The 26,803-nt window shown below is 40.7% G+C and overlaps 1 protein-coding gene across 8 annotated transcripts in view; it reads right to left on the reverse strand.

Moving 5' to 3' along the window:
• The window catches only part of CCDC148 (coiled-coil domain containing 148), a gene marked incomplete at its 5' end in the record, with an annotated part of 110,448 nt that overhangs the window by 62,831 nt on the left and 20,814 nt on the right, over positions 1–26,803 (reverse strand). For 7 of the 8 annotated variants that reach the window (XM_082198196.1, XM_082198191.1, XM_082198190.1 and 4 more), the window contains 2 exons: positions 5,884–6,005; positions 7,325–7,387. In XM_082198196.1, the coding sequence (XP_082054322.1) occupies positions 5,884–6,005; positions 7,325–7,379 (177 nt within the window). Of the gene's footprint in view, positions 1–5,883; positions 6,006–7,324; positions 7,388–8,058; positions 8,194–26,803 lie in introns of those variants that run through there. The other variant, XM_082198197.1, reaches the window with a different exon arrangement.

Consider the following 26,803-nt stretch of genomic DNA (forward strand, 5'->3'; position numbering starts at 1 on the left):
ATCATCCCTGACGATTGGTCATGATGCCTGGGGCTGATGGGAGTTTTAAGGCCAACATCATCTTTGAGCACCAGGTTGGGGAAAGCTGGCTTAAATATTTCCAGCTTTTCTTTTGACTCAAATCAAAACTATAAATCAGGATCCCATCTATAAATGTGCACTTTGACATTTACTGCATGGTAATGGTGTATGTGTGATTCTGCTGTTCAAACCAAAACCACTGCTTATAATTATTATGATTTAGTTACCTATTATTTTCCTCTCTTCCTTGGAAATTTATTTCATGACATTTTATTTTTAAATCAGTTAATTACAGTTATATCCCACGTTTCCTCCAAAGAGCTTAAGATGGTACACATGCTTCTCCCTCTCTTAATGATAGTCCGGGTCCAAGATCACCCAGCAGGCTTCAGGGCTGAGCGGTGATTTGAACCCTGGTCTCCAAGGTCCTAGTTCAGCACGTTAACCACTGTACCACACTCTGCAGAAACAGGACTTCTCTTTCCTCCCCTGAATGCCTCCAAAATCAGAAGGGTTGGGATGCCCTCTGGAATGAATTAGGATGGAGGGGCAAGAGGAAGAATGGGAATTCTGTCACATCCAGTGGTGCGATATTGGATCTTACCATAGTATTTCATTGTTCAAAGTTTTATCGAGTGCACAGAGAACGATGATATTGGGTGGAATTGTATAAAGTTAAGAATAAAATATATGAAAGGGTTTCCGTGTGGAAATAGCAATATGTAAAGGCAAAGGTAAAGGGAACCCTGACCATTAGGTCCAGTCGCGGATGACTCTGGGGTTGCGGTGCTCATCTTGCTTTACTGGCCGAGGGAGCCGGCGTACAGCTTCCGGGTCATGTGGCCAGCATGACTAAGCCGCTTCTGGTGAACCAGAGCAGTGCACGGAAATGCTGTTTACCTTCCCGCCGGAGCGGCACCTATTTATCTACTTGCACTTTGATGTGCTTTTGAACTGCTAGGTTGGCAGGAGCAGGGACCAAGCACCAGGAGCTCACTCCGGCACGGGGATTCGAACCGCTGACCTGCAGGATCTGGAATCATAGGCAAAGCCAAGTCTATAGGTTTTTTGCACTCCTTTTATCGCATACTGATGTAATTACTATCATTACCACATCCATTCCAGAAGAAGTCGACTGTAAGAAGTAACCTTAGTGACACCAGCTCTTTAGAATGAGAGAAAGCAAAACATTATCCAAAACATTAAGTGCACACACACTTGAACATATTATGACAGCAGCTTCCCACTTGGAAACATCATGTGGAAGTGTGTTACTCGGGAAAGATGTGGTAATGCATTTGGCATTCAGACCTGTCTATGGGGTGGGAAGCACCATGTAGAGATTGTGCAAAGCTCCCCAAACCATTGCCTTCTACCCAGGAACTTCCTGCAGTGCTGATTTGGCAATTCAGCTGTAAAGCAGAAACACAACTCTTCTGCTGGGATCTTTGTGTCCATGCTTAAAAGTACGCTCTGCTTTGGCACAAGGATTCTCAGTGTGCTGACGCTGCTGATCTTTCATGCAGACTGTAATGTCTCTGTCTGTAGAGCCGGCAGGGAGGGGATCAGTGACAACTTGCAAGGGAAACAGCGTGAACTGGCATGAGTACTAGAGCTAATTGCAGCAGCCATTGGGAGATGCTTATGGGGACAGTGAAAACACATCCAATCCTGGCAGGATATACGGTATGCACTCTACAGCTTAAGCAACAAACAGAGCATCTGCAGAAATGACACATTCCAGTTCCAACAAAAGTACAGTGTGATGTCATTATTTTCCCCATGGGGGGAAATGCTTAGCGCTCTCCATTATCACTGTGACTTGACTACTGCTCTCTCTCTCTCTCTCTTTTCTATTGTGCACACTCTCTCCTTTCTATACTTCCAGTGTTGCTTTAAAAATGACACACTCCTTAAAAAACAACCAGGCATATTCTTTTTCTACAGCACATGATCCTAGGACTAGCTTTCTGTCCTCACACTGGCTGACTAGATGCCTATGGGAAATCCACAAGAAGGATTTGAGCACAATAGTTCTCTCCCACTCGTGATTCACGGCAACTCGTACTCAGAGGTATACAATCTTGGGACACAGTCACATGACTGGCAAATGCCAAGAACTATGAATGGAAACAGGAAAATACTGTCTAATTTGAAGTGTGTCCCTTACCATAGCTCATTCTCTCAGCCCCTTGGCTAATGCAGAATAAAAACGGAAAAGCCTAGAAATATGGGGATATTCCTAAAAAGCCTTCCTAAAGAACCATATGTCTGGACACAAATGTTGCTTCCAGCTCCTTCTCTTTTCTTGCTTGTATAAATCAAAAATAATATGTACTTTGCCCCTACAAGCACAAAACCAACAGAACCAGCAAATTAAAGTTTCCAGGAATAATGGCTTTAGTACACTTACAAAAAAACGAACAGCACTGATGGGGTCAGCGCCATGAAGCACGGTTTCCCATGATGTGCCAGAGACATTTTGAGAGAGACACCATGTGTTTGTTTACTTATTTCAAAAAGCTTTTGATAAAGCCCCTCACCAAAAACTCCAGAGTAAGCTTAGCAGCCATATAATAAGAGGACAGTTACTGATTAAAGAACAGAAAGAGGAGAATGGGAATAAATTGTCAGTTCTCAAAATGGAAGGATGGAAAGCCTCTGCTTTTTAACTTGTTCATATATTATCTGGAGTTGGGGCAAGAAGTGAGGTGGCCATGTATGCTGGTGTTAGGGTAGCAAGAACAAAAAAAATGTGAGGATTTCCAAATGGATCTCTTCATACTGAGTGAATGGGTATTATACTCAATCGAAACAAGTGAAAAGTGATTCAGATTGGGGCAAAAAAATCCTAACTTCATATACACACTTCTGTGGTCTGAAGTGGCAGTGACTGACCAGGGAAGAGATTTTGGAATCAAGGCAGATCATCCAATGAAAATGTCAGCCAGTGTGCAGCAGCTGTGAAAATGGCACATTCCATAGTAGGGATCAGTAGGAAAGGGATTGAAAATAAAACTGCCAATAGCATAATACTGTTATACAAACATATTGTGCATTTGGAATACTGTTTACAGATCTGGCTGCCACACTTCAGAAAGCCTTTTGCAGATCTAGAAAAAGTTAAGAAATCAGAATGGTTCTGAGGCAGAAACAAATCAGCAACTGGGGCTTAGTTTACAGAAACAGCAGGTGTAAAAGATTATGCATCGTGTGCAGAAAATGGACAGAGAAAGTTTTTCTCCCTCTCTCATAATATGAGAACCAGTGGACAACTAATGAAGCTGAATGGTGCGAAATTCAGAACAGGCAGAGTACTTTTTCACAAAGCACATGGAATTTCCCCCCACAAGTTGTAGTGAGAACCACCAATTTGATGGCTTAAAAATATGATTAGACAAAGCCACAGAAGAGAATGCTATCAATAGCTACTAGCTATGAACAGTGTTTGACACTCCCATTGTTCCCTGTTTAGGGAAGCTTTTAATGTTTAATAGACTATTGTATTTTAATTTTTGTTGGAAGCCTCCCAGAGTGGCTGGGGAAACCCAGCCAGAGGGGCGGGGTATGTATGTATAAATAAATAAATAAATAAATAAATAAATAAATAAATTATTATTATTATTATTATTATTATTATTATTATTTAGGTGCAGCTTACGACAACGAATTTCATTAGCGCGAGCAGTTTCTGAGCTCTGGGTGCAGTACTGTGCCTAAGATTTCATTTTAAAACTGCAGAGTGGAAGGAAAGGAGCACCTTTTTCTGCCTCCCCACTTCCAGCCACTCTCTGAAGACTGGAGAAGAGACCCTCTTAAGAATATTAGTGGGGTGGGCAGGGGAAGGACTAGGCCATGTGAAAAATGAACATAATGTTTTAGCTGCAGTTCATTCATTTTCAGCTTTGTATTCTTGTTATTTAAAAAAAGCATCTGGACATTCCGTTGTTGCGCACATAACCTAGGTTTAAGGTGCAATTTAGCTCCTAGTTTTTATATCTCAGTTTCTAACACTAGCTATGAAACCTATGTACAGTGGTACCTCTGGATGCGAATGGGATCCGTTCCAGAGCCCCGTTCGCATCATGAGCAGAACGCAACCCGTGTCTGCGCATGCATGAGCAGCGAAACCCAGAAGTAACCCGTTCCGATACTTCTGGGTCACCGCGGGACGCAACCTGAAAATGGTCAACCTGAAGTGTCTTTAACCCAAGGTATGACTGTACTGCCTTCAGTATCAGAGTAAGTTTGACTCTATATCCCGCTTGCTGAGGAACACAAGTGGGGAGAGGGTTGTTGCACTCAGGTCCTGTTTGCAGTCTTCCCATAAGTAGCTGGTTGGCCAGTTTGAGAACAGGATGCTGGACTAGGTAGGCCTCTTCTTATGTTCATATTTCTATCAATTATTTTTACCCTACGACTCCAAAAGTCTTTTTCTGCTCTAACAGCTAACACAACACCCTCTTAGCAAGCAGGAAGAACCACCTAACTGTAACCCACATGACATTTTAAAAACCACAGGCATACTCTTAAAAAAAAATAATAGCCACAATTTTGCTGCAGCATATGAAGTTCCTGGGCCAGCCAAGCAGCTCCAGTCTACAGATTCCCTCTTTCCTAAGCCATTCCCAGTACCTACACAGACATTTGACTGGTATTCCTGTGTCTTATTGGGCCCACCAAAGCTGTTGCTATGATGGGATGATCCTAACATTGGAGGTGTGCGAGTATCTGCTGTGCTTGTAAGACTGTCAGACTTACACTGGCAACCTTGAACCACATTTTTATGTGCCCAGATACCCGAGTACTAGAATTGTGACTCACTATTGGGGTAGGGAATGGAAAACCTGCGAGGGATGAAGAATGGAGCAGTGTACCCTGCAAAAGTTCATGGCCAGCTGACAGCAATCCTGAACAGAAGCACTGCACACTGCAACAATTGGTTGCAGGTCCCACCTGTATGGAAAATACTACAAAATAAAATCAGCTAACAGAGAAATTCTGTACACATTGACTCAGAAGCAAGCCATTTTGAGTTCAACAGAGCTTCCTCCCAAGTTAAGTGTATATAAGATTGCCATCTAAATCTAATGTTTGTGTTCAAAGCAACTCATGAGAACACTGTTCATTTTACCTTCAGTTACATGTTCTATCTATAAAAATGATGGTGAATAATTTTACAGTTATGCACACCCTAGCCATTATGTTCTGCTGTTGCTACAGTTTAATACAAGGCAGGAAACATAAGACATAAGGACGGGAATGTATCTGGTCTGTCAAGGCCTTTCCACCTGCCGAAACCTTGTGGGCTACCACCACATATTAATCGGCTTTGTAAAAACAGTTGAAAAACAGTTTTGCAATTTGCTACTTCCCTGCTCATCCAGGGAGAGTAGCAACTGTTCCCAGGTGAGCTGTTGGATGACAAAATACCCCTCACACTATTATAGAGCCTTAGATCTAGACCCCATAGCATTGGGCTTAGCAGCTCTTTGCTAGTATTAAGAGACAGAAACCCTTTCATCACAGAAGACAACAATGACTATATCCGTACTATTGCAGCTTTAGGTTTAGCACTAAGCCAAACCACAAACACAATGTGTGGCTGCTCAAATCATGCCCACCTCACTCCTGTAAACAAGCCATGAGAAGTAAACTTGGCCCCTTTGCAGTTAGTCATTTAACAGTTAATTCTGTTACCCAATATCTAGCCATCATTACTCACTTTATATATTTTTTCAGTACCTTTACGTATGGACAGCAGAATCTCCTTGTGCATACATCAACCACCAGCTCCTATGACACTTTCACCCTCAACATCTAAAGCTGCATTCTACATCCATCAGAAACCACAACACTTACCTTTAATAGAATGTTAGCAGATTCCAATTTCTTGGCTTCAGTCATTGCAAGTAACTGCTCGTAGTCAACAGGTTTATACTTGGAACTCTTAAGGCCATTTTTCATACGAACCACCAAGCTTTCTAGTTGAAGCATGAAACAATTCAAACATGAATAAAGTCTCCAGCCAGTATATGTTTTGAAAAGAACTTTCTCTTTTAAAAACAAAGTTACTCCACTGCAATTATAACAAAACATGAATAGGAAAGACAACACATGACGCTTTTGGTTTTTTCCTGAAAAATACAAATAAATATTTCATGCAAGCCACTGTCTCAGCGACCCAACACTTGAACTCAAGTGCCAGGCCTGTGAAGCTAGAGAAATATCAATAATCACCTAAGCAATGAACTGTTACGTATTAAAGTGCCTATCAGTTCAAGCTTGCAGGCTCAGTATGGACCTCTGCTTGCAAGAAGGAAAAATGTAACCGCCATTTGGGTCACTGAGACAGTGGCTTTCATGGCACTTAACTATCTGCTAATTAGAATGTAAAGAACATAGGCAGCTGCCTTATGCTGAATCAGATCATTGATCCATCTAGCTCACTACTGTCTACACTGACTAGCAGGGACGCGGGTGGCGCTGTAGTCTAAACCACTGAGCCTTTTGGGCTTGCCGATTGGAAGGTCGGCAGTTCAAATTCCCGCAACAGAGTGAGCTCCTGTTGCTCTGTCCCAGCTCCTGCCAACCTAGCAGTTTGAAAGCAGGCCAGTGCAAGAAGATAAATAGGTACTGCTGTGGCAGGAAGGTAAACAGTGTTTCTGTGTGTTCTGGCTTCCGTCATGGTGTTCCGTTGAGCCAGAAGCTGTTTAGTCATGCTGGCCACATGACCCGAAAAGCTGTCTGTGGACAAACACCGTCTGCCTCAGCCTGAAAGCGAGATGAGCACCGCACCCCATAGTTGCCTTTGCCTGGACTTAACCATCCAGGGTTCCTTTACCTTTACCATTACACTGACTAGCAATGACTTTTCCGGATTTCAGGTATGGTTCTCTCCCAACCCTACTTGTAGATGCTGGGGATGGAACCTGGGACCTTCTGCATGCAAAGCAGATGCTGTACACCTAAACTATGGTCCTTCCCCTGCTAAATGTTGCAAGAGCAGGACTCCTGCCAAACCCCATGATGCCCCTGTCCATCACAGAGAGAGGCTGACTGCTGCCACTGTGGGAAGCAAATACCCACCCACAAAAGTAGAAACAACTTCATCAAGGAATGTCAGCTAAGTTTCCTAGAAGCCAGAGCATAGAATTATAGGATAAATCTCATAAATCATGGACTCCACATAAACTCTATGTAATAATCTCTGTGTAACTAATACAGCTGACTAATAATGAGCAAGGCAAGCTGTGACACAAACAGTGGAAATGGAACATTGAAATGAATTTTAAAAGTCTACCTATATCGCTACTTCTGGGAGATGTAGTAAATCCTCGAAGGTCCCTTCCACTCATCTTAACACCTGTTGAACAAAAAAGCAAATTATTTATAAGACTGGGACAATACTTTAGAAAGAGAGAGTCACATTCATATGTTTTTTGTATAGGGGTTTCTTTGTCTAGTGTGTACCCTGTTCATAGAATTTCACATTGCTCATCATATGAAACGGATTCTAAGGACAAGTATTACAGCAGCCATGTATATTTTACTGCGATTTTTTTTTTAAGGATAAAGCTTATAAAAGTACAATCAAAGGTAATGTTATACTTGCATAATTAAGAACTGTTTGTTTTAAAATGACTTTCCGTTTGATTCTACTAATATTTCCTGGGCCACAACTCCCACTGAATCCAGAAAGCCTTACTCCCAAGTACATGTGCATACATGCACAACCCTAGTAACCATGTGGGAATCAAATACTGTGAAGCACAGTAATTTGCACTGACATTACAATCCAATGCTAAATAAAAGCTATAAAGCTACTTGCACTTGCAAGGAAGCAAGCATGTAAACAAAAGTTTCTCATATCCCATGCTACTAAGGTTATACCACCAACCAGAGACTACTTTCTGTTTGTGGATTTATGAATCTGGGTTTTCTTCAGCTGAATGTGCAGGCGAAACAATGGGTCAAATAATGGTCTGGATGTGGGCTAATAAACTGAGCCTTAATCCAGACCAAACAGATACACACCTGGTCAGGAGAGATATTGATTTAACTGAGATTCAGCTGGTTTTGGATGAGGGAGCACTCCACTTGAAAATCAGTTTGGGAGTGCTCGTGAATCTGGCTTTGCCTCTGGATGTCCCGAGAGTAGCTGTGCCCAAGGGTGTCTATGCAGCTTAGGCTGATCGTGTACCAGCTATTCCCATTCCTGAGAAGATAGAGCTAGACAAAAGGAACACGACAAGGTTGCCCAATTTCTCCATTGCTTTTTATATCGGTCCTGGAGGTTTTGCTAAATATGATTAGAAAGGACCAACTGGAAAAAGGTATACAAGTGGGAGCCAAACAGTACAAACTGAAAGCATTTGCTGATGATTTGGTATTGACTTTACAGGAACCAGAATCTAGTACTAAAAGAGTTCTGGAACTGATTCAAGAATTTGGTCAGGTAGCAGGGTTTAAGTTGAACAAGACGAAAACTAAGGTTTTAGAGAAAAATCTAACTGAGATCAAGAGATAAGTTTCAGAAGGAGACAGGATTAACACTGGTTAAGAAAGTGAAATATTTAGGGGTTAATATGACCGCTAAGAGTGTGAATTTATTTAAGGATAATTATGAAAAATGTTGGACTGAAGTGAAAAAGGACTTAGAAATATGGTCAAATTTGAAGTTATCGTTGTTAGGTCGAATTGCTGTGATAAAAATGAATGTATTGCCAAGAATGCTGTTTCTGTTTCAAACATTGCAAATTTTGGACAAAATGGACTGTTTCAAGAAGTGGCAGAGAGATATCTCTAGATTTGTCTGGCAGGGCAAGAAGCCTCGTATAAAATTTAAGATATTAACTGATGCTAAAGAAAGAGGTGGATTTGCCCTGCCAGACCTTAAACTTTATTATGAATCAACCGCTTTTTGTTGGCTGAGAGAATGGATGCTTCTTGAAAATACTGACGTGTTAGATTTGGAAGGTTTTAACAATGTATTTGGTTGGCATGCATATCTGTGGTATGACAAGGTTAAAGCACATAAAGCGTTTTAAAACCATATTGTCAGGAAAACACTGTTTAATGTCTGGATAAGATACAAAGACCTGTTAGAAAATAAAACCCCGAGATGGCTGTCACCAATGGAAGCAAAGGCTCAGAAAAAACTCAATATAGAGGCCAAATGGCTGAAGTATTGGGAAATTCTGGAGCAAGAGGGAGATAGACTAAAACTGCAGAGCTTTGAAAAATTAAAAAACAGAGTGTGAGACTGGCTCCATTATTATCAAATAATGGAGGCATATAACTTGGACAAAAAATTAGGCTTCCAGGTGGAAAAATCAAAATTGGAAACAGAATTGTTAGACCCCAAAGTTAAGAATTTGTCAAGAATGTATAACTTGTTGTTGAAATGGAATACTCAGGATGAAACGGTGAAATCTGCTATGATCAAATGGGCACAAGATGTTGGACATAACATTATGATGGCTGACTGGGAACAGTTATGGACCACAGGTATGAAGTTTACGGCATGTAATGCCTTAAGAGAGAATCTAATGAAAATGATCTATAGGTGGTACATAACACCAGTCACTATATTCAGGCTTGCAAAAATCTACCATTTGCCTGATAACAAATGCTGGAAATGTAAGGAGACTGAAGGTACATTCTTTCACCTTTGGTGGACATGCCCAAGGATTAAGAACTTCTGGGAGATGATTTATAATGAAATGAAAAAGGTATGTAAATATACCTTTCTGAAGAAACCAGAAGCCTTTCTCCTGGGCATGGTCGGCCAATTGGTGCCAAAGAAGGATAGAACTTTTTTTATGTATGCTACAACAGCAGCAAGAATACTCATTGCAAAGCACTGGAAGACACAAGATTTACCCACCCGGGAAGAATGGCAGATGAAGCTGATGGACTACATGGAATTGGCGGAAATGACTGGCAGAATCCGAGACCAGGGAGAAGAGTCGGTGGAAGAAGACTGGAAAAAATTCAAAGTATATTTACAGAAATATTGTAAAATTAATGAATGTTAGAAGGATGCTGGAATGAAGTTACATGGTTTTAGCAGAAATGTTATAAAGAACTAAGTAAAAATAGATTGTTAATGGGCCAAAGTGTAAAATTTAAGGTCAGATTGTGTTAAGATAAATTATGGAACAAAAATTGAGAAAGATGGAAAGGATTTGCTGAAATAGCTAATTGAACAAGAATACAAAAAGGGAGGTGTGAGGAGGTCGATGATACAAGTAAATGAAAGGAAGAGATATAGAGATATTGGATGTGTTTTTTAAATGTTTTTGCTTTTCTTGTTGTTTTGTTGTATTGTTTTTTGTTTTTTTTCTGTTTTTTTTGATGTATTGTGAACTTTTTACTGTTTCTTTCTTCTTTTTTCTGTAACTATTAAACTTTTAATAGATATCTTTTTAAAAAAAAGAGAGAGAAGATAGATCTAGACAGAGTAACTCATGCATTCACTACATTCAGACTGTATTACTACACCCTGCCTGTGAAGAGTCTTCAGAACCTTCAGTTTGTACAAAATGCAGCAGCAGTGATACATAATTGGTCCTCTTCTGTAACAATTTGTTTGCAGATACAATTTTAAGTACTGAAGATTAACCTGTGAAGCCCTATAGGAATTGCATCAGGGCTACCTGGAGACAGTCTTCCTGTCTACCAGCCTGTTCACTCCCTGAGTTCTACCAGAGAACCCCATCACTAAGTCCTGCCCAGGGCTTAGGCACAATTGGCTGGAAGAAGAGAGAGGGCATCCTCAGATTGTAGAATACCTTATCCCCTGGGCCCCCTTTCTTACTCCCTCTCAACCTATTAGTTTAAAATTCCAGGATATGGCAAGCATGTAGAAGATTCAGGCAGACCTTTGTTTTATGTGCTAAGTCCATTTCCACTTTTAAGATCTTTTGTTTTTAATTGTTGTAGCTACCCTCAAGCAATGCAAACATCATGGAATGGTGGGGTGTATATTTCCTAAAATAAACCATGCATTCACTTGTCTATGATTAACTGAAATCAGTGGGGCTTACTGCACTATAGGACTGTACTATAAATGCTATACGTTTTGGAATTGAATCTTGAATCAATGCATTTAAAGAGTATGGTCACAATAAACCCCAAACATGTTTTATCTAAATTGCTGGCTTTTGTACATAATATTCTCTAATAACTACCTCTGACCACACCTACCTTTAAAAAAAAAAATCACAAGTAGATAGTGCCAATGTAAAACAAAGAGAAAGTGACAACTCTCCCACTTGCTACAAGTAAAACCCTTATTTGCTAACAGCAAGCCTGCCAACTCTCCTAAAAGGAACAAGATCATATCTCATCTGCATTTGCTAATATATTTAAATAAGCTTTATAGCATATTCCTCATTGCCAAGGATAGAGACCGAACTAAAATTAATTAGCTGGATTTAGAAAAAAAAATATCTTTGGTTAGGCTGGTTTAAAGCTGTCCAGATGGCAAACGGGAGCCATTATAATTCTGCAAGTTTAAAGGTTGAGCCAATGAAACAGATGTTCTGTGCTGCTCTATAGTAGGTCATCCTTTATATGCTAATAAGAATATTCAAATATAAAATCTGTGCAATAATTAAATCTTAACTCTACTCAAAACCAACTTTAAATCCCATTTGGATGGGAAAGAGCACAAAGCGACCTCAGAATTCCTTAGAAAGATTAGATGTGAAACGTGTCACACACTCGCGTCTTTCTGCTGCTTTGCTAGTTGGCAAGCTCCTCACCGACAATGTAACAATGGATGGCTTGCTGTTGACTTGTGGATACATTATCCAGTCCTTAGCTGGTGGCAGAAAGAGGAAATTCCAACAGGAAACCTTAAAGGAGTGCTCCCTCACGGGAGTGTTGATCATATTCAGAGTAATTTTTAAAAACCCTTGATTCTCACTAAGCATTGCACAAGTATTTTGTATAAAGAATGTGGGTTTTGCTTTCACAGAGAGCTGTGTCAGAGTAACCTCTATGCTTACAGCAGCATGGGTAGCTGAGTGACAGGCCTGTGATTCAACAATTCAGACAGCAAGAAAAGCAGTTCACATTCTTATTAAGTCATGTGACAAAACCAATGGACAGTATGTAATAAAGTTGTTCCGTTTGCAAAAAGACTTCTGGCTGGTGGCTGCGCAACAGAACTTTCCCTCCTTTGCCTCCCCCAGCACACTCCCTGAAGGTGTTCTAGGGATTTTGCCAAGTCTCCGGAGCAGATTTGGGGATGGCATGGGGAAGCGCAGGAAGAGGGAAAGTAGGGGGAAGGTCTATGAGCACAAGGACTTCTGTTTGTGCAATGGAACTACTCTGACGGTGAACAGTTTCAATGGTTTTTAAAATTAGAGTCCCTATTAGCAGGGCTTTTTTTCAGCCAGAACTCACCAGAACTCAGTTCTGGCACCTCTCAGAGTGGCACCATTACCATAAGGGAGCAAGGGAGGTGTTCATGGTGAGCACCTCTTTTTCTAGATAAATAGCACTATTAGGAACAAGTTATCATTATATCAGAACTACATGATATGGAGGATTCATGGATGCTACTAGAAACACTAGCCCGTCTACTTCCCTTCCCTTATAACATCTAATACTGCATAACACATGACATGACAGCACCACTGAGAGTTCACCCACGAAAAGCTGCAACCACTGAGAAAGTTGAAAGAGAAACAAGCAGCGTAATGTAACCATGTCGTGCATTTCGGACAGGACAGGGGATGTAGTACTACAGGGTGTTGTTTCTGGCAGAAGCCAACATAAAAGGAAAATATTGTATGACTAAAACATGGTCTCTCACTTTGAACTGCAATCATGCCGTTTAATAGGACCATCACTGAAATGCAGCTGGCAAATTTAATCTGGAATTTTGTAAGCATGTGATCTCTGTAGTATATGTCTGTATAATTCTGGCTGGATTAAAGAATAAATATGCAATACAGTGGAACCTCGGTTTTCGAACATAATCCGTTCCGGAAGACCATTTGACTTCCGCAATGTTCGAAAATCGAGGCGCAACGGGCGGTCTGCAAATTTCCAGAGAAAATTGAGGAAAAATACGGTAGTACCACAGCAGAAGCTGTTTGACTTCTGAGGGGCGTTCTAAAATGGAAGCATTTACTTCCAAGTTTTTGGCGTTTGAGTTCCGAAACGTTCATCAATGGAGACATTCAAAAACCGAGGTACCACTGTATAGTGGTACCTCAAGTTACATATGCTTCAGGTTACATACACTTCAGATTACAGACTCCGCTAAGCCAGAAATAGTGCTTCAGGTTAAGAACTTTGCTTCTGGATGAGAACAGAAATCGTGCTCCGGCGGCGCGACGGCAGCAGGAGGCCCCATTAGCTAAAGTGGTGCTTCAGGTTAAGAACAGTTTCAGGTTAAGTACGGACCTCCGGAACGAATTAAGTACTTAACCCGAGGTACCACTGTCTAGGAAACAGAATACTACAAGTGGGACTTGTAACATAAAGGGACAGTGTGGTCTGGTCCTGCTTATGATTCCAACTGCCAGGCCATGCCTTCTATCAGGATATTTCCTTTTAGTTTCTTCAACCCAGTTTTGCCATGTATTTCCCTGTTCCTTCTATAAGAGACACTCAACATTCTGGGGCCAAGGAGCATACTTAGTTTGCACTTATCTATTTTTAGATTTTTGCCCTCATAGAAGTCTTCGATTATATCTACTTCTGAAAACCCTGGGTTTTCCCCAAGCATGCTGACACCTCCCTTTTGCTTCTCATTGGTCCCATTTTGGTTACATAGCCATCAAAACTCAGCATCTCTGTTTCCACTTACTGCACAAGGGCTGTCAAGCTAGCACCCACTTCATATGTACACCTAGTGGCCCCAGACTCTGAGCTTTACTTAAAAAAAAAAGTCTCTAACTCTTTAAAGGTAAAAAAGGTAAAGGACCCCTGGATGGTTAAGTCTAGTCAAAGGTGACTATGGGGTGCGGTGTTGATCTCGCTTTCAGGCCAAGGGAGCCAGTGTTTGTCAACAAACAGCTTTCTGGGTCATGTGGCCAGCATGACTAAAACGCTTTGGGTGCAACACAAAGCCAAAGCGCATGGAAACACCATTTACCTTCCCGCTGCAGCGGTACCCATTTATCTACTTGAACTGGCGTGCTTTCAAACTGTGAGGTTGGCAGGAGCAGGGACCGAGCAACGGGAGCTCACCCCGTTGCAGGGATTCGAACCACTGACCTTCTGATTGGCAAGCCCAAGAGGCTCAGTGGTTTAGACCACGCCGCAACCCGTGTCCCGCATTACTCTATAAAGTTATTCTATGATTCTATGAAGCAAAATGTGCAGATACTCTTCTAAGTAATTTATGTGAAATAAGCCAGTATGGTTGCTCCTTCCTGTCTGTGTTTTTAGCCAAAATCTTAAGTGAGAGCTATGACTGATGAGAGAGTTGTTTGGACATGAGGCAATGGGTCTCCCTCCCCTTTAATGCATTTTTCCTGCTTCTGTCTTATTTTCTAGACAAAAATTAAACAGGTTAAGGCTTTTCTCGCATTGTTATGGGGAAAGCTTCACCATGACTGCCCTCTCTCTCATTTTGCTATATGCCACACTCCCCCAAGGGCAGCCATTTTGTGTCATGTCACACTCCCAGCACTCCCTCAACATTCAAAAGGGCCCTCTGGCATATGTGATCTCTAGAGAGAGAAAAGTTTAATTGTTGGATTTTAATTAGTGCTATCATAATACATTTTGTATTTCAATGATCAGAGAAAACAATTTTGTTTGAAACTTTGGCTGCTGGCTTTGAATTTAGTTATTTCAACTCATGTGTGTACGTGAAGCTTTAAACACCGTATGCACACATATTGGAACCCAGATTGGAACAGAGTTCCCAGACGTATATACATCTGGCTATGCCAATTCCTTATTTTACTTATTTGCTGGAGGAAACAGCAGAACAGAACTGGAGTGCATGCAGCAGATATGTTTGTCACAATAAATGTGGAACTGAGCAAATACTTTCAGGAATTCACCTAAAACATTTTCCTTCCACAAAACAGTTCTTGGTACTGGCAGTGAATGGGTTTCCCCCATAAACCTGTGACAGTAATAACATCTATATGAATTTTAGTTTTTCCAATTAAGCAACTTTGAGTGGCTGATGGCAAAGCCAACCAAATACAACAATAATTCACACAGTCTCTCAATATATAACATATAAACCCATTTTTAATAATAAGCCTCCTCACCCTCCACTATAACACGTATAATCTTAATTGTAATTACAGTCATATAAGCATGGGATCATGTTTATAAATGACTTCTGTGCTTTGGGAAATGTCACCTTTTATTTTGTAATTTATCTCAAAGCTTGAAGAGACCTTTCCACACATAATGCTTAACTGAGATGTTTAGAACATAAAGAATCTCCCTAATTTCTTATGAAAGAAACAGAGTTGCAGCACGTTTTACTTCTTTAGGTATTTTAAATCCATTGTAAAGAGTTAATTTATACCCAGTTCACCAACAGGACTGAATTCTCTGTTTTAGTCTCAACATGTTTGGTAATAGCTTTAAAGTACCCTTTGGCCCAGCATTAACATACTTTGTTCTTAAACTGTACTTATCTCTCTTCTTTGCAAGATATACTTGAAAGACCATTTTGCTCATAGTCCTAGTAATTTCTCCATTTATGGTACCAAATGTATTTTGCAATTTAATCCTTAAGCAATTCCTTGTAAAGCCCACACTGGCCACAACTTCATTGCAAAGAGTACTTCAGAGGAATTAACTTTTGGTCTGATACCATCTTAAGTAATGATGATTTCATTTAGAATTCACTAGCCTTAGCAAAGATGCTATAATCATTATCACCAGAGTTCCATCCTACAGAAAACTCAAAACTGAATGAAATTTCATACTTAGCTTCTTTGGTTAGGTTAATCAGTATTAGAATTATTGGCTCTGGATTTGTATTTTTAATAGACTACTGAAAATCTCACTGCTATACAAAAATGGTAGAAATAAAGTTCTGATAACAAAAATCTGATCCATTGTTATTATGATATAAATTTCTACAAAAACTTGTTACCAATGCAATGAAAAAGTGCAATACAATCTCTTCTGGAATGCTAACAAGTTCTTACCTACCAAATGTATTTGTTAGGCTACCTTTACACATTAAATCTATCGGTATATTCTCATATCACTTTAGTTAGGTGCCTCATAATACTGTACGCTACCCTGTTCAACTGCAATCAAGAGGAGTAAAAAGATGGATTTTCATTGTATGCTTAGCATGATTTAAAGGTGACTGTAGTGCCTAGGAGAAGCTTTCAGATTCAAATCTAGTGCTGAAGGAGTTCTGAGCCAAATCCCTCTGACTCAAACAGTCGTCATAGGGCAAATAGAGGTTAAGTGAGCCCTCCTCCGACGCCTAGTCCCTTCTCCCTTATAGACACTTAATTTTTTTATTATTATTATTAAAAATGCAGTAAAATGGCTACATTTTACATTAAGTAAAAATGAATGTAATAATGGAAATAACTTAAAAATGCATTATACTATAGCAGGATAATGTGGTTGCAAAATGTGTTACATCAGTCAAAACTACATAAAAAAAGTTTTTATTAGTACAAATTTACCCCAAAATCCATAAGAATTTTCTTGAGAATTTTTAAAAAAGAAAAATCCTTTTTTTGTAAGAATGCAGAATTTAACTGGAAAAAAGAGATGATGAAAGAACTGAAATCGACAGATTCTTCCATCCCTAGAGTAGGCTCAGGATGCTGGGTAAAGGTAAAGGAGCCCCTGACCATTAGGTCCAGTCACGGACGACTCTGGGGTTGCGGCGCTCATCTTGCTTTATTGGCCGAGGGAGCCGGTGTACAGCTTCTGGGTCATGTGGCCAGCATGACTAAGTCGCTTCTGGTGAACCAGAGCAGCGCATGGAAACGCTGTTTACTTTCCTGCCGGAGCAGAACCTATTTATCTACTTGCACTTTGATGTGCTTTTGAACTGCTAGGTTGGCAGGAGCAGGGACCGAGGAACGGGAGCTCAATCCTTTGCGGGGATTTGTATCGCCAACCTTCTGATCGCCAAGCCCTGGGCTCTGTGGTTTAACCCACACCGCCGCTGGGAGTACCACACAAATACTTGAACTGCTGGTGCAGTAGCTTATAAGGCATGAACATGGGGTTTAAAAACAAAAACCCAGTTTTAAAAAGGAACCTGTCCTACGAATAAGGCGCCCAGTTTCCTCACATTCTGTTGTCTTAAAAGCAACCGAGTTCATGCAATCCAGTCGGAACTGTGCAATTAAGCACTCGCAGGTCAGAAAAGAAGCTAAATTTAAAAGACACCAACAATCCACATACACTTATATGTATAATATATGCATAGCGATGGCATTGTTGTAATTATTACTTTTCCCCTCAGAAATGACAGCCATAAAAGAGCAGGGCAGGACACTGTGCTGCACATTGTCACTCTTGCATAAATTACAGCAACCTCATAAGCATGGTGGGATATTAGACTGACATACTGTACCACACATGAGTAACATCACATGCGTGACCAAGTCCAATTAGCTAAAAGAAGATCGCCTCTGTTGAAAAAGACAAGCTGAGCTGTGAGTGGGCTACTTCATAGCTTCCTTTTTTTTTTTTTTTTTTTTTGCTTCTTTTCCTTTGCTGCAGTCTCTAAGCAATAAAACCCAACATTTAAAGCTTTTTTCCAGCTACATCTAACAGACGAAAAGGAAGCAAGACCACTTATACAGTGCCCTGGATCAGGAATGAAGTAGGCATAAACGTAACACTTCAGTTAGAGCATATGGCCAACGTTGCTATAAAGTTAAAAAGTAGCTGCAGTTGTTGGCCTCCCCGAGGATACTCAAAAAAAGGCGAGGCAGGTGGTGGGAAGTGAGGGTGGGAGATGTGACTGTAAATGTGTAGAGATCCCATGCATTGCTCTCAGCTGTGTTGTTGTTCTCTTTATGCTTAGAAACAAGAGGTTTCTACCTCATAGGAAAGCTACAACCTTAATAAGGACCTTGGGAGTGAGTCGCGTCTTTCCATCAGCTGAGTTTGCAGTAATAGGCACTGGAAACGACACAGAATAAGGGATAAAGCCGGTTTTACTTCCCATTCAGAGATTAAAACCTCCCAATAAAAAGACAGGGTTTCACGCAGGTGAAAGGATGGAGGCGAAAATGGAGGATGCAGGGGAAGGGAGGGGAGATTCCTATTTATTGTTTTACTGTGGAATCACCATCTCTGCAACAGAAACAGCTGCCGCTTTCCTTTCTAAGGAAAAGTAGCAGTACTTAAAGCATGCTTTTTAAAAAGGGTGCTCAATGCGCTTTTTAGCTTGACCCATAGTAGACTGGCAATTGTGCGAGAAATAATTCTCCCCCTTTGTCTTAATCTGGAGTGCTATCTCAACAAAAGTTTCTGTGCAGGTGTGGGTGGGTGCACATGCGTACGCATGCACACACAATATTTAGATCCAGTATAAACTGTAATATTGACCTAACTTGAGAAACCCCTGGAAGCTCCAGAGAAAAAAACGAACTACGGTGGCGCTGTGGGTAAAACCTCAGCGCCTAGGGCTTGCCGATCGCATAGTCGGCGGTTCGAATCCCTGCAGTGGGGTGAGCTCCTGTCTTTCGGTCCCAGCTCCTGCCCACCTACCAGTTCGAAAGCACCCCTAAGTGCAAGTAGATAAATAGGTACCGCTTTATAGTGGGAAGGTAAATGGCGTTTCCGTGTGCTGCGCTGGTGCCGGCTCGCCAGAACAGCTTCGTCACACTGGCCATGTGACCCGGAAGTGTCTCCGGACAGCGCTGGCCTCCGGCCTCTTAAGTGAGATGGGCGCACAACCCTAGAGTCGGACACGACTGGCCCGTACGGGAAGGTACCTTTACCTTTACCTTACATAGTCAGCAAAGTGTAGTATGTGGCTCTTACTGAACTATACCACTTCAGATTCACAGCCGAACACTTCACTTCTGTTTTAATATGATGGGCTTCGTCGTTATATGTGGATTGCTCTAGTGCTATCCTAAGACATTCTGAGAACAGGAAACACTGAAAAGGTGGGATGCAAATTCATAAATAAAGAGCACAATATTCTGCACATAAGGGATGCGGGTGGCGCTGTGGGTTAAACCACAGAGCCTAGGACTTGCCGATCGGAAGGTTGGCAGCTGAAATCCCCGCGACGGGATGAGCTCCCATTGCTCGGTCCCTGCTCCTGCCAACCTAGCAGTTCGAAAGCACGTCAAAGTACAAGTAGATAAATAGGTACTGCTCCTGTGGGAAGGTAAACAGCGTTTCCATGTGCTGCTCTGGTTCGCCAGAAGCGACTTAGTCATGCTGGACCTAATGGTCAGGGGTCCCTTTACCTTTTTATTCTGCACATATTGTATGTGGAAGGTTTCAAGCCAGGGAGGGGTGTTTGTTTGTTTTTTAAGTATATACAGTGGGACTTTGGTTTAAGAACAGCTTAGTTTATGAATAACTTGGATTAAGACTGCTGCGAATCTGGAAGTAGGTGTTCTGGTTTGTGAACTTTGCCTTGGAATAAGAACATGTTTTGCTTCCTGTTGAGTGTGTTCCATTTGTAAATTGAGTCTCCCACTGCTTTGGGAAAGCACGCCTTGGTTTAAGAATGCTTTGGTATAAGAATGGACTTCTGGAACGGATTAAGTTTGTAAACCAAGGTACCACTGTATACACAACTCTCCCCCCTCACCTGATGTGTGGAGTGTTACAGCCCAGCAAGATTTGTATTATGTGACTCTGCTGGCTGTTTAGCCGTGCTATTTTCTGAATCACAATTTGCTTACCATTTGCCACTATCATACAATTATGGGGAGTCGGGGGCGGTCCAGCAGTATGATCATAAGCAATTCTCTTAGTGAGTGATGAATAGATCTGCATATTGCAAATGCATCTCTACTTCAAAATGTCAAAACACTTTTAATATACTTTTAGTCACTTAATCCCAGGCTTCCTTTTTACAAGTTCCAGGGAGAATAGACATTTTAGCTCGCTGGAAGAAAGAAAAAAAAGTATAAGCATGTCTCATTGCACTTTAAAGGCTAATATAGTGTGCCATCAGCTTTCATGGGTCAGAGCTTATACTACAATATTGACACTCAATCCACATTTCAGGGCAGTGAAAAGTTTCAAGGGGCAGCACTTCCTGGGTGTGCAATATTTTATTTTTTTTAATTTACAAGCAGAGCATAGTAGAAACAAATATATACTCCTACAACAGATCACATACAGTATTCACTACCTTTCAATCAGAGTGCCAGAAACAGCTCCAACGCTTAACAGTATCCAACCTAGGGTGATTCACAGCTCCAGACTCTGTCTCTCAATTTCATTCCCCCTAAAGTCAAACTTGGCTATAAACTGTTTCTTTGTGTCCCCCACCCGCAGCTCTGGTGGCCATCACATCCAAAAGGCTAGAAACAAAAGAGAAACATTGAGGTTCTTTTGTCAAATCCCTAATCCCCACCAGACAATATTTTAGCAAAACCAAAGTGACAGACTCATTCATCATAATCAGAGATGGGCTGAGCTCAAAACAAGTTATCTGTTAGTCTTTAAAGAGCTGCAAAACACTTAGTTGTTTTTGCTTGTCAGAACAAACCTGAGGTGGAGGTAAAATGGTTGTAAATGCATCTTAGCATTCCAATTCTCTTTGGCAATTTTGGGATTATTGTTTAAGATTAAGGTATACCTGCATCCCAGCCCTACCAATTCCTTTGCCTACAGCAAAACTGGTGCTTTGTCACATCTTTTAGCTAAATGCAACATTAAAACTTCACTAAAGTATTAAAGCATTATATGATTCTCCAAAGAAGTGTTAACAAATAGTTTGTCCTTGACTAAGCTCCTAGTTAATCTTCAATAATTAGAAAGTGTAACATACCCAATGGTGAACGAAGCAAAATCAATCTGATTTCTATTTTCAGGTTAATACACATCTTAAAAAAGAATATTGTGATGGTGTTCAGAGTCCTAACTTGAAGGTTTTATTTCAAACTCAAGGGGTGGAAGCAACTTATAATAAAAATGTCACCCATTTAGATAACGAGCCTCCCTGTAACCCAGCATAGTGAAATTCTGGTCCAAGGGGCTCAGGCTTTTTAAAAGGCCCCCCAACCCCCAATTTACTAATGCCAGCAATGATGGTATCAGCACAGAGGAGCAGATCAGAGCATTCAGGAAACAGCAAGAAGCACCCCAAGCTGCTCTGATGTTTCCTCAAGTGCTAGCAAAAGCCAAATACTTAGGAAGCATGACAGCAGACTTGAATGGTCCTTCCTGTTTCCTGACAACGCCCATTTCCTGAGTTGAGAGGTTTAAACTTCTCTCTATCCAGCCCAATGCCATGATGGGAAGGATACGCAGTACCCAAACCAGCAAAGAAGTGGGAGGAGCTTCTGTCTGTCATGTGGTGTGTGTGTGTGTGTGTGTGTGTGCGCACTAAATGCATCCCTGAAGCATTCGGACCAATGTACATTAGCTGTTCCTGCTGCAACCCAATGCAGAATCTAGAATTTGAATGCAGATCTGAAAAGAGTCCACCTTCCACATTCTGAAAGGTGGAATTCAGGAGGGTGTGTTCTGAAGTACTTGAGAAAGAGAGTAAAAACGTAAAGGGATAGCTAAAATGATTTGGAATTAACTACTCACTTTCCTCTTAACTAGTCACTCTCCTAATAATTATTTATGCACCTGGCATAGCCTATTTTATGCCTTTGGAGTATAAGAATTCTTTCTGGGTACTTGAAGCCGAGGGAGAAAAAGAATCTTGGCAATTGATAGCCACCTGGGAGGGACAGCTTACAAGTACAAAGGATAAAAATAAAACCAGACACTGAACAGGAGAGAACACAGAAACGTATGTGCTGCCAAATTAACCATATTGATTCTCATTGTGACCATGTTTTTTCTAGGGGCAGTAAGAATATCGCTACCTCACAGCTGAATTTATTTAGGGTGTGTTATTATTTTATTTTCATCTATTTAATATATGTTTATCCTGCCTTTCTACTGTATGTGTACAATGTGGCTTACAGCAGAGAAATTTTAAAAACAAAACATTAAAATAATTATAGATTTTTTAAAAGCAACAACAACCTTTAAGTAGCCACAGTTATTTAAAAAGTCATGAAACTAGCAGATGGTGATAAAATCAGAGGGAAGCTCAGAAAAATAAATATAGTATTTGCCTGGATAAAAAAGTAGGAAGGTCTGTATTTCTAGGGAACGCGTTCCAGAAAAAGCATGCTATCACAGGAAAGGCTCTGTCCCACCCAGACTGTTGCCAGCCTAGCTTTGCATGTGGAGGCAGGTGAAAGAACTTCCGAAGAACACATAAGTGACCAGCCAGGTTCGCCTGGAAGAAGATATCCTGGTCCCAGGCCATTTAGAACTTTATAGAGGAAGAAACTCCAACAAATTGGAAGCCAATGCAAATCCTTAAGTATGCATTGCAGTGCCTCCCTGCTGATAAACTAGTCACCATATCTCATGTCACTTGAAGTTTCCAAACCTTTTCCAGAGACAGTCCCACATATAATGAATTCATGATTACTGTAACCAGTACATGGATAGTAATGATGAAGTCATCCTTTTCCAAGAAAGGGCAGAGCTCCTGTACCAGGCAAAATTAGTAAGAAGGCCCTTTTTGCAACAGGTGCCCCTCAGGCAACCATTATAAAGGCTGAACCTAAAAGTACCTTGAGCATATTGCACCCATAGCATTCTTGAATTAATCTCAGCACCAGGTCTGTGTGTAATAATGTTTCTGTCTGAGTTGGCATGTGTCCTCATCTTTTTTTTATATAGACATTTCCTGCTGGTTATACAAGTGCAAGCTTGTACATGTTTTACAGGCTTCCTGAAAGTGTGTGTGCCTGCTGCTAAAACTATGCTAAAATTCCATCGCTGTTTTTCATTCTTTAGTCTTTCCAGCTCAATCCTAATCACAGATTATCAGAAAGATGACCCCCTGATTTCAATAGGTCATGCTAAGAAGTAGACCTTAAATGGGTCTTCAGGTGAGGCCATGACATATTTATGGTGGCTACGTTTTTAAAAGGTATGGTTTGTTTGTTTTTAATAGTTTTGTTTTTAATAGCTGGAATCAACAATACTATTTGGGAGTATATTCTCATGATATATGCAGAATACACATAAAGATGCAAAAGGCACATACAAGTCAAATACGCAATGAACTGTTTACTTTCAAACTATGGATGGAATTTAACATGACAGTATTCGGAATGTTCCATTTGTGCAAGCCTAACAGCTTGCTAGACAGAATGACCCCCGCCTCTGCCGCCTTCGGCGTCCTGTTCTGTGGGTCCTCCAAACTCTACCTGTGGTGCAATGGATTAATGCATCAGGTTGGTGATTTGAGCCCACCCAGGGACAGCTGTGGGCAGGATCCCTGCACTGCAGGGATTAAATGACACTTGGAGTCCCTTCCAACTCTCTGATTCTATTATTCAAATCTGAGTCAATTTTTTTTTAAGGGGGTGGGGAGGGTTGTATGTGGAAAACCCTGTTGTGCAATAGAATTAATAGGTTGAATTTTGCCCTATAATTTTGGCATGTGGGGGGTGGTAGAGCCTTATCTACAATTGCTCTTTGAACATTCCCTACAGGATACCGTGGCCAATACTGAGTTCTTTGGACTAAACCAAGTATAAATGAATTAATTCATATCTGTAATCTGAAGTAAGAACTGCTAAAGTGTTTTGCTGTTTTCAATCTAAAACTTACTAGACCAACTTGCTGGAAGGTGGTGGAAGAAGAGATAAGGGAAAACAAAAACAGAAGCAGCACAGCTCTTGGTCAAAACTTAAGCACAGCCTTTAACCTTCAATTCCTTTTGGTTCCAAAGGCAGAAGCCTGAACTGGGCTAAACTGGATAGATTCCTTATAGGGTTTTAAAATTATGCAATACACTTTGCCTGTGAGCATGATCAAGCAATCTCTGAAATAAAAAAGGAATCTTTCACATTAGCTTGTGGGGGTGAGAATGGGATCAGATTACCCAGTTTTCAATCACTGTATGCCAGATTTCCATGGCAATACATTAAAGGAAAGAGTGACCTCACTGCAAGTTGTCTCTTTGACTGAATAATATGCCATTCTAAAATATCACTTTAGGGCTAAACAGGAATTAAACTGGGGTTGGGAATAGAAGGCAAGTAGTTTTAAATATCCTTTAATATAATGTTTAATTTGATAGCTTATTATACTTAACAGAAAATGAAAAGCATGTATAATATTAAAAGTGTAATTTGTAAAGGAGGGGTGATACTAATCCTAATATCACATTTATTTAATACTGTGAATCTGTTAAAGTTGCAAGCCACTGCTACTATGAATCTGATCTACATAATACTGTGTGGCCATTATTAGACCACTTGACCAACTACTTAGTAGGTCAGCCCCACACCTTCACCCTATTGTTTAGCCACAGGCATTTGATGTTGCATGGTGAGCAGTAACTTTTTCATAGGGCCTGAGTAAAAGTCAGATCCAGTAGATTAAAATGAATTCTCTTGAAGTTGCACGATTCTAAATGCCCCCCATAACAACAATATCAAAATAAAGCTTACTTTGGCAGACTACGCAAAAAAATCAAAGATCCCATGCATGCAAACACCACAAAAACATTTATCCAAGGCATGAATCCTCACGGACACAGGATGGCCATAAAAAGGATAACAAAATTACCAACAAGTTGCAGAGCAACTATGTGGACAAAGAGATGAACTGTGACGTGATTGGGATGTGAGAATCCACAGCAGAAATTATGAGAATTCATACAAATCCGTGTTTTTGTACCATGTCAGGGCTGAAAACACCAGATCTGGAATTTCGACAGTCAAGTCAATGGAGACAGATGTGATCTGTGATTTGATGGTGAGCATGGGAAAATGAAGAAATTTCCAGAGGATATGTTTTACTGGATCCAAGATGTGTGTGTACATGCAACCCTCCCCTCTCTTTCAGACTCTCCATTCTTCTTGTCACAAACCACTTCATTTTTCTCCCCCCTCAATTCTCTCCAGAGAATCTCTCTTCTCACTTCTTTCACCTCTATATGATTTACAAGGCTCAGAGTGTCAGCTCAGTTGCGTATCGATCATGCCTTGAGAATCTCATAGATCTGAAGGAGGTAATAGGCAGTTGCTCTTTCAACTCCAAAAGGGGAGACGGTTCTCACCCTCACCACCTCATGAGAACGGAAGTATTGTGTAGTGGTTGAATCTCATGAAGATAAGTGCTCAAGGATGCCAAGAAGCAACCTAGAAGCACCATATCAGCAACCTCAGGGTGATACCATCAGGACCATATACCACTCAACAAGCATCATCTTAACTGGCTACAAGTAGATGTCTGGGCCCAATTCAATTCATTAGATTTAATGGAGTAGATCTCACTGTCTTAGGAAACATCTCTTCCCATTTGAGTTTGTATGCCTATTAGGGTCAACTGGAGAGACTGTGCTGTAAATCACCATACCAAATGAGGGATAACTATGATCTAGACATAGCACATAAGAACAGGAACATAAGCACTGCTTCGTAGTTACATACATTCATCAGTCTTCGCCATCTGTGGACCACTGCATTGTCTCTCATTTCATTTAAGCAGAAAACCATTATTAAATCCTTGAATATGAGGCTGTGTCAAAAAGCTCTATTTTCTTTTGATTTTTTTTTAATTGGTAGCATTTGCTTAGGTTCTTACTAAATATAGGTTCATGCTAGCTATTAAAATAGAGTATAACTTTGCTATGTAATTAAATGGCAACACTGTTATGCTTATTTTTAATCCTTCAAAGACTAAATATCATGTTAGTTGGTCATCTATACAAAATTCAAAAGAAACAAAGCCCACTAGTGTTCTTACTAGTTTAGATGATTAATTAAAAGGTCTGTTGCTTAACATTTCTGCATTACACTTAAGACATCCAATGTTGTCTGTTCCTTTTGTTCTGGTTTAAGGGTCTGTTAATTGGTCTACCCATTCAAAGATTGGAAATGTAAATATATAGATGCAGTGCTCTTTCTATGTTGATTTAAAAGATAATAGTACTGTATAAGCACAGGATGCTGTGAGCAAGGACCAAAGCAATATATCACTCATAAGCTGCAAAAATGTACTTCTATCTATTGAACCACCTACACAAGGCCAGCTTTAGGTCCAGAACCATTATACAGTGGTACCTCGGGTTACAAACACTTTGGGTTACAAACTCTGCTAACCCGGAAGTTGTTGCTCCGGGTTGCAAACTTTGCCCCATGATGTGAACGGAAATCACGCACTGGCAGCAGGAGGCCCCATTAGCAAAAGTGCGCCTCAGGTTAAGAACGGTTTCGAGTTAAGAACGGACCTCCAGAACGAATTAAGTTCATAACCCGAGGTACCACTGTACACTTCTGCTGAAGCTCAGATACATACTCCAGTATCAAAACATTTATCATAGAAGTCCTTTCCATAGCCACTAGTCATATTCATAACTGCAAGATTATCTCCAGGAGCAGAAGCAGTTGCTGAGGACCATTGCGTGGAAACAGGTTATTACACTCATATTCTGCTTGTGGGTTTCCCATAGACTTCAGCTTGTCCACTGTGCAAACAGAATGCTGGACTAGATTGGCCTTTGGACTGATCTAACAGAAGTATTTTTAGGCTCTTATGTCCTGAATCTAGACACTGCATCTGACAT

The sequence above is a fragment of the Podarcis vaucheri genome (assembly GCF_965113315.1).
Source record: "Podarcis vaucheri genome assembly, chromosome: 1".
Taxonomy (NCBI): Eukaryota; Metazoa; Chordata; class Lepidosauria; order Squamata; family Lacertidae; genus Podarcis; species Podarcis vaucheri.